Raw genomic sequence first — 8880 nt, 5'->3', positions numbered from 1 at the left:
TTGTGTGTGAAAATAAAATCGCAGCTGATATTTTATACTATTATCACTTTTTTTTTAATTATATAAAAGTACAGCCGTTAAAAGCCGGTGATTCGGGTAAACTTTTATTTATAAATTGTATTGCAAATATAGATGCAGCATAGATATCCTGCATCATTTTTATTGAAAAATAAGATAGCATTATTATTGCACTAGCCTTTTAATCTTTTAAAATATGATACACTACAATTGAGATATATCTTATCACTATAAAATATATATAATTAGAACCGTATACTGAGGAATGAAACAAAATCTACTCACGCTTTAGAAAGAAGAAATAAAGTAGTAGAATGCAAAAGATGTAACGGAAAAGAATAAATCTCTCGTAATTAATTGCTAATTGTCACAATTGTTATTAATCGTTGCTTCCTTATCCTTCTTGCGATATATCTTCTGCAATCTAACGTTGATTAAATAATATAAATGCTTCGTCAAATATTCATGGTTCAAGCCAAGTATGTACTTAACTATTAAACAAATAGCGTTTATATATTTTTCTAGAAATAACAGAATTTCTTCTCTTCTCCGCGATCTTTCTTTGCAATTTCGTCAATGGGTCTAGACTTGAATGAATAGAAAGCGATAATTATCGACGTTAAAATTAAATGCACTTTATTGTCGTTTCCCAAGCATACCGTTTGAGAACAAAGTAAGACTCAGCTGCTAGGATAAGTATGGATATATTTTACAAATTTAACGCGTTCGAGAGCAGCGCGATGCTCGTTCACTTTCGCTGTTCCCGAATGCGTTAAGTTATAGATTTTAATCTATCTGTCGAATGAGGATATTAGCACAGGAGGATTTTCATCGACGCGTGCGAATGATAATGTGCATTATGTCGAGATGGAATGGTAACTGGTGCTGGCTACGCGTATCATTGGCGGTTTAAGTAAAGCGCCTCTGTAGTCTGTGATGTTCCGAGTTCTCCCGATCAAATCTATCCATCCTTAATTCATGTTAAGTCTTTGTACGGGTAGTAACGAGTGCTGCAGAATGACAGGTAAGTACGAGTAGTGCTGTCTCTGATCAACCGTTTTCGCTCGATTTGATTATTAAAAGTTACTTTCACGAAAAGCTTTTGCACGATTATTACGCAATTATATTTTATTGCTTTCTCGTTACACGTTGGTCATTCACTCGTTGCCATATGTAGATTTGGACATGTGAAATACCTGCGGGGATCCTAATTTTTAAATGCACGAATTTCTGCTCAATTATTTTAAAAATGTCGTAGTTACGTATGAAAAGAGGAAGAAACCGAAGAGAGAGAGAGAGAGAGAGAGAGAGAGAGAAGAGAGAGAGAGAGAGAGAGAGAGAGAGAGAGAGAGAGAGAGAGAGAGAGAGAGAGAGAGAGAGAGAGAAGAACGCTTAATCAGAGACACCGTTTACGGTACACGGCTGTGGGAAATCCGGCGGAAATGTCGCGCGAGCGGAAGAGCACCATGATGAAATCAAATTCTGGAATTCCGGAGTCCCTGTTAAAGTCTTCCGAGTCTCGACGTCGGTGACGTAGTATCCATGATATGTGCCGTTCAATTCGGCTCATCGGGCGAGAGGATTCGCGCGTCTCTCAGGCGTCGTCCGATAATAATATTTGATATCCGACTTGCGATAGCTTTCGAGAGTTGACCGGGAGAGGGTTATACGTTTATACAGTCCGGTTTGCCGCCGGCAGCCGAAACGGACGAGGAGGCGGAGGAAGCGGAATGCCTCCTGAGGTAGCCAGCGAACAACTGCCGCGCCTGATTGAGCACCCTTATCACGTTGTGACGGCGGACCATCTTATCGAAGTGCATCGCCATCTCGTTGTAATCCATCTGATTCCGCATCACGAAATCACGATGCTGAAGCAGAAGGGTGATGCACAGGAACATTAAGAAGGGATTACCGCCGCCAAACTCGTGCGGCGGTGGCAACGAACTCTCGCCCAACTGGTCCTCGCTTGTCCCCGCGGGTATGAGATTAGTCAGTTCGGTCGCTTCCTCGCATTGTTCCTGAACAGATTGCTGTTGATGCTGTTGTTGTTGTTGCTGCTGCTGTTGTTTCGCCGGACTCTCCGGTGCAGCCGCGTTCTGATGCCAACTCTCAGTCCCCTCGCTGTCCGACGCCGATTCTGATCTGAAAATTTGCAAGTTAGTATAAATTACTTTGTCATCGTGTCGAAGCACTGAAAACTGTAAATTGTCATCGGAGAAAATCCGTAAGCGAACCTGGTAGTACGTTTAAGCAGCCTGATCGGCGTGACGGACTTCACGCCGTTCTGATCCTCCAAAATTTCACCGTCGTACTCTAATTCCGCCTGCTCGTCCGGAGTGGTGGGGTGATGCTTCTGCTGCTGCTGTAACACGTGCAACGGATTCTCCCAGACAAAAACATCCGCCGCCGGGCTGCATCTCGCCAGTTCCGTCTCGGTCTCGCTCTCCGGCAGGTCGCTCTCTCTCTTCGAGAGTACGCAGTCGCACTGCACTTCGCTAGGCGGCGACGGTCCGAACACCTGTCTGTCCAATGACTCCAATTCCAGTCTTAACTCTCGCGTCATAGACGTAGTCATCGGGAAGAAATCCGTGGGGTCGTCCGGCGAGCTCGGTTCGTCTCTCAGCACCCTGATCACGCCACTTTCGCTCGAGACACGCCTGCAATAATTAATAAGATATGACTTTTAAATCGTGCAACTTTGCACAAAATGTAGTTTAATGTGCAGCAACATATCGATTCAAGTTTTATATATATGAGAGACATTACCTCAACTCAGGTTCGGCATCGCTGGGTGTAACCTTGCTACGATTGAGGCTAGTAAAGTTCAGAAACTCATTTAAATTCTTGACCACTCGCGCACATTTCTTTTCACCGGAGTTGTCATTTTGTTCACTGTTGTTTTTAGGTTGCTCCTTGTTAGAGACAGACAGCTTCTCCTTCAATTCAAGAAGATTCGAGCGCTTTGATCTAGTAGGAAGAGAATCTGTACTTAGGCACTTTTCCGTCGAGTCGGTGTTCCTCCTGTTCTTCGTGCTAGTCAAATCGTTCTCCGGGTCGGAGAACGCCTCGTACGGAGAGCTAGATCTGAAAAAAATAATCTTCCTTTAATTCGTCAGCGATACTCGAAAAATAAATGAAAGAAATTTATTTACTGTGAAACTGAAGTGCTTATTAATTTTTCTTATTTATTATTCAAGAAGCAGATCTCTCTCAACGATTTCAAAGTAAGAATTTATGAGCAAACAAGAAACCTTTTCGTTTCTCCGTTAACCTCGGTAGCTGGTTGTAGAGGCTGTTCTTCTATGCTGAGAGCTTTCCGCCTCACGTTAGCGGCGATGCTAGCTGAGGAACTCTGCCGTCTAATAGCGCAGACCTTGGTGTACGCGTTCTCGCGGATATGCTTCACATTCGGACTTGGCGGTGGTGATGACGGCGGGAAAGGCACCTCGGCGAGACTTAGCTCGCCGATCGGCGGTGACGCCGGCAGAGCTGCCCATAGAACCTCGAGCATTCTTAGTGCGTCATCCAGAGCAAATTCGCGTTTCATTTCTAGCAGCAACCATCGATAACAAAAAAGCAGGTCGTCCGCTTGATGCGACTTCAAGTATGCGTAGAAATCAGGATCGTAGTGCTGAAGACCTGCAGAGAGGTACATTTTTAGTGATACCAATTTACAAATTAAAAAATTATTTTAGTTAAACAAATTTCAAATGAAAAATCCAAAATCGATCCTTAAAAACTTCAAGAAGATATCAAAATTTAAATGAAAAATTAGTTTTTTTATAACAATATCCTTTGTCGGTTAAAATTGAGAGGGAGAATGTGACAAATTCTCTGTACATGCAGGTAAAGGAATGTCGCAAGATATTTTCAATGACCGCTTACCTTCTGCGAGATGGGCGAACTTGACGGTCATGGCGATACCGTCGAGCATGAAATTACCCTTCAGTCGTCTCATCAGGGCAGAGAGACAGATGTAAGCCTGCGCTTCGTCGCGCATCGTGACGAGAAGGGGCGAAGCCAGGTCGCTCATGCCCTGACAGTAACTCACGCTCGGATGATTTAACGCGTACGTCGTCAGGATATTAAAGAGACTCGCCGTGTTTTGATTGTCGTCCGAACCGCCGTAGAACTTATGATGCCTGTCCGTCCTAAGAACATCCTTCATCACCATGCTAGTAACGTGACTGAGATCGCCAACGTTCTGTCCCTTCTGCACCAGTGTTCGCCATCGATCGCGAAGGTTGTGGTATTCCTGCGATTTTCTCTTCATGTAATCCATGCGCTCGCGACCCGACATTCCCTCCGGATACACGTTCAGGATGTGCTTCCAAACCACCTTGCGTAGACTCGGTTCGATTCCGCCGAAGTAAATAGCCGCCCTCAGCTCCTTGGAGTGTATCACCTGCCCGATCGGATCGAGAAATCGGTGGAACTCCGCATCAGTTAACGACGGCCGTGGAGGTTGAACGGTCTGTTGGTGAGACGACTCCTCGCCAAGATTGCCCAATGCACGTTGCACCATGTTCAGCGTCCTTTCCATCTGTGAGTAAAGATCAAACGAGGGATTGGATACACCAAACAACTGTAATAACAATGATTAAAATAATGTAACAAATTGTAACACAAAATAATGATGTAAAATAAAAATAGCAAAATAAGAAACATAAATGAATATAAATGATAAGTGAAGGAATAACGAGAACATAAAAGAACTAAAATAATTTTAATTAAATAATTAAATAATTAATTTAAGGAAAATGTGAGAAATTAAATAATCGCGTGCTATTTGAAAAAATTGATTTCATGAGCAATGAAATTATATAACTTAATTTGTACACGTGTTTTCAATTTGATGTAAAGTGAGAAACACATGGCGTTTAGTTTTTCGAGTTTTTTTTCCATTTTGCCTTTTTCTATGGAAATATATTTAGGTATCTGCAAAATGTTTAATAAAATTATATTAATATCACAAAATTAGACTAGCCTTATTCATTATGAGACCGGGTAATTTCGGCGTCCTGTAAGCAAATCCGGATTCCTGTTGCCGTGTCGAGACTTCCTGCATGTTCTGTTCCCAATAGCACTCACAGTCTCCCGTTTCACCAAATGGTTTTAAATTCACCTGCAGATAGAGGTATGGCTCGGACGCACTGAAACAATAGGATTGTTACCTGAAGACAGTCAAGGATAAAGTTGAAATAAAGAGAAAGTTTTAAACAGCTACAAAGTCGAAAAATTACTCGATATTATCGATTAGTTGAAAGATAAATCGATATTTTGATCACCTGATGAACGCAGCGTCCAAGTCCCAATCGGAGAGTAGGAATAGATACGTCTCGGAGCCATAATCATCGATTGCGCGATATGAAACAGTGAATTCTCTGTAACAGGAAAATAATTGATAAAATGTTCTATTCAATATCCTACATTCATAAAACGTGTGATCACATAAATCAAAGTATAAATTTCTTATATACAGGGTGAGACACCTAAAACAGGCTACCTGAATATCTCGGCTGTTATTGGTGATAGAAAAAAAATGTGTCAGACCAAACTTGCATGGTTTCCAGGGACACATAATTTGTTCTAAATAATGTTTGATTAGGTGGACGCGTAGAGGTCATATGAAGGTCAACTTCGTTTTTTTAAATGGTATGATATGTTTTTTTACATACCATCTAGTAGAGCGTTTGAAGATGCGCACATTGATCTACGAGTCAAAATCATTCAAGGTCACTGAAGGCTAAAATTTCTAAGTGCTAGAACTTTTTCATTTCTGAGTTTACGGTATTTTCAATAGCAGAGAACTCTAGGCAATATAAAAAATAATTATATCATCAACTCAGAACTCCTCTGAGAAGAAAAAAATTTTAAACTCGAGAACTTTTTCATTTCTGAATTTATAGTATTTTCAATAGCAGAGAACTCTAGGCAATATAAAAAATAATTATATCATCAACTCAGAACTCCTCTGAGAAGAAAAAAATTGTAAACTCGAGAACTTTTTCATTTCTGAATCTACGGTATTTTCAATAGCAGGGAACTCTAGGCAATATAAAAAATAATGATATCATCAACTCAGAACTTCTCGGAAAAGAAAAGATTTCTAACGGCTAGAACTTTTTCATTTCTGAATTTATAGTATTTTCAATAGCAGGGAACTCTAGGCAATATAAAAAATAATGATATCATCAACTCAGAACTTCTCGGAAAAGAAAAGATTTCTAACGGCTAGAACTTTTTCATTTCTGAATTTATAGTATTTTCAATAGCAGAGAACTCTAGGCAATATAAAAAATAATGATAACAACAACTCAGAACCTCACGGAAAAAGAAAAAATTTCTAAGGGTTAGAACTTTTCATTTCTGAGTTTACAGTATTTTTAATAGCAGAGACCTCTAGGCAATATAAAGTAAATTATTTTCCCTTGCAGTTCGCCTTCAGTGACCTTGAATGATTTTGATCCGTAGATCAATGTGCGCATCTTCAAACGTTCTACTAGATGGTATGTAAAAAAACATACCATACCATTTAAAAAAAGTTGACCTTCATATGACCTCTACGCGTCTACCTGATAAAAAACTATTTAGAACAAATTATGTGTTCCTCGAAACCATACAAGTTTGGTCTGACACATTTTTTTCTATCACCAATAACAGCCGAGATATTCAGGTGGCCTGTTTTAGGTGCCTCACTCTGTATATATGTATAATATAAGACCATATATGGTATTTATATAATTAAGTAATAATTTGTAATAACAATAATTAAAATAATATAACAAATTGTAACACAAAATAATAATGTAAAATAAAAATAACAAAATAAGAAAATTAATGAATATAAATAAGTGAAGGAATAACAAGAAAATAAAAGAACTAAAATAATTTTAATTAAATAATAATTAATTTAAGAAAAATGTGTGAGAAATTAAATAATCGCGTGTTATTTGAAAAAATTGATTTCATGAGTAATGAAATTATATAAATAATTTGAGTGTTAAAAAATCATATACCCCTCCCCCTATCTATATATTAATATTTAATTGTAAATTATTCTGAATAAAATTTTTTTATATTTTATGTATCATGTATTATAATGAAGTTATATATTAATACAAATTAAGAACTAGAGATTTTTTTAGAGAGTTAATTGATAAACACAATGTGCCGTTGAAACATTGCGACATATAATTTTCACCCATTATACAGTGAAATTATTTATACAAATATTGTCTTACTAACATGACTTACCCTTTTATATCGAAAGCTTTGATAAGGATACTTTGCAGCACCTCTATTGATGTTATCTGAGGATCCACACTGAATTTGCGGTATTCGGGTTGATGCCGGGTCTCGCATTTCTGAAAAAGAGAAAGAGATACTTCTTACTATTCTTTGTTACCTACAAAAAAATTTTAATGCAAGCATTTCACAGATAGAAAATTTGTATACACAAACGTACTTTTGTATGTGGAAAAATTAATTTATTAAAAAGAAATGGATTTTTAGAATTGCTGCATAATACAAATAGCTAAAAAATGAAAAGTTGAGAATGAAAAAGTTCTGTACCTTAACTTTAACGCGCACAGCCTCTCTAGGACAACCAAACATGACTGCTGTTGCTGTGTACTGTCTATATTGTATTTGGTCCTCTCTCAACTAAATGTGATACTTCGCAATAGATCTCCAATTATCATGATCCTTGCATACTGTGCTTTCCAATCCTTGATACCTTGACAATTCCACGTATATCACTAGATTTCAATGTTCACTATTCAATCTTGGCAGCAAAACCAACCACAGACTGTAAAAAGGGAGAATAAAAAAGTTTTAAATAATCCACCATCATTTTAAATAATAATAACATCAATCAATTATTACAATATTGATAAATAATAACTTTAAACTGTCGCCAATTTTCTTGCAGTTTCTTTTGTTTGAATAACCTAAGTAGACTTGCTCAGTACTTTGCCAATCAAGAGTGGAGAACGTTTTGAAATAAACTACGTGTAACTACCAGAGATACGTTTTCTTGAAATGTAAATAGGTTTATCACACCATTGTCAGAGGAGAACGTTAACAATGGACATGGTTCTTTGACACACTGTCAGTACATTGCACTACTGATTAGGATCCTTCTTATTATTCATTCTCCAATTACCCTCAGTGTCATCCGCTCTTCGCTCATTTCGACACTCCTCCGCTAACAGATACGGTGTATGCGTGCACGAGTTCCCGACAATGTAATAATTACCACAGGGTCGCGTGCACTCTCAGTGCGTGGCACGAGCTCCAGAGTGCGGACGCCGCTTTTCGCCGTAGCGAGTCATGCTCGTGCTCGCTTTCTAACTCGTTTAATTAAATATCCGGGACGATCGTACGTCGCGGATGAGAGCGCGATCGGTGCGATGGTCGGCGTGCGAGTATCGTATCGACGTCGAAGACGATCGGTATGTTACTCGGGTGCTTTACTCCCGAGCGGAAACGGGTAGCGAACGGCCGCAGTCGAAGGTCGAATTCGAGCTGACGTCGTCGATGGTCGTTGTCCTGTCCCGACGTCGTCACACGTCGTCGTCGTCGTCGCCGTCGTGTCGTCGCCGCCGTCGTCGTCGTCGTAACATCGACGTGACAGTTCACCACAAGCGTCACAAACTTCACCCGCGCGCTCTCACCGAGCACACTGTTCGATTTTCGAGCGAGCGGCAGGTCCGACGCGTCGTCTCTCGTCGCCCCGCTACTGCGAACTTGGTCGCGTAACCGTCGAGACGATCGTCCGGTGCGGCAACTGTGCAAGTAAAACTATGAAAAATATAATTAAATGAAGTTTAAATTTGATGAGAATCGAAGAAACTTTCA

The 8880-nt window shown here is 39.5% G+C and overlaps 1 protein-coding gene across 4 annotated transcripts; it reads right to left on the bottom strand.

Moving 5' to 3' along the window:
* Positions 1-117: 117 nt before the first annotated feature.
* Positions 118-8871, bottom strand: LOC105277230 (TBC1 domain family member 25). 4 transcript variants are annotated; one of them, XM_011335452.2, is made up of 10 exons: positions 8042-8179; positions 7594-7828; positions 7276-7385; positions 5307-5402; positions 5006-5171; positions 3904-4561; positions 3270-3657; positions 2785-3102; positions 2253-2675; positions 118-2160 (listed from the first exon to the last, which is right to left on the bottom strand). In XM_011335452.2, the coding sequence occupies exons 2-10, from the start codon at positions 7633-7635 to the stop codon at positions 1683-1685; spliced, it is 2679 nt and encodes an 892-aa protein (XP_011333754.2). In that variant the 5' UTR covers positions 7636-7828; positions 8042-8179; the 3' UTR covers positions 118-1682. The 4 variants fall into 4 exon arrangements, with proteins under 4 accessions (XP_011333754.2, XP_011333753.2, XP_011333751.2 ...); XM_011335451.2 differs by having other exon boundaries at positions 7925-8044; XM_011335449.3 differs by lacking the exon at positions 8042-8179 and adding an exon at positions 8186-8871 and having other exon boundaries at positions 181-2160.
* Positions 8872-8880: the final 9 nt, after the last annotated feature.

The sequence above is a fragment of the Ooceraea biroi genome, chromosome 3, assembly GCF_003672135.1.
Source record: "Ooceraea biroi isolate clonal line C1 chromosome 3, Obir_v5.4, whole genome shotgun sequence".
Classification (NCBI taxonomy): domain Eukaryota; kingdom Metazoa; phylum Arthropoda; class Insecta; order Hymenoptera; family Formicidae; genus Ooceraea; species Ooceraea biroi.
The sequence above is the reverse complement of the archived record's forward strand: the minus strand, read 5'-3'. Positions and strand labels throughout refer to the sequence as shown.

Coding starts and splice junctions, on each gene's coding strand:
- LOC105277230 (XM_011335449.3), bottom strand. CDS start 7,635: ATGTTTGGTTGTCCTAGAGAGGCTGTGCGCGTTAAAGTTAAG. Junction 5,403..7,275: donor AAAGCTTTCGATATAAAAGG/GTAAGTCATGTT, acceptor TTCCTGTTACAG/AGAATTCACTGTTTCATATC. Junction 3,658..3,903: donor GTTCGCCCATCTCGCAGAAG/GTAAGCGGTCAT, acceptor ACCTCTCTGCAG/GTCTTCAGCACTACGATCCT.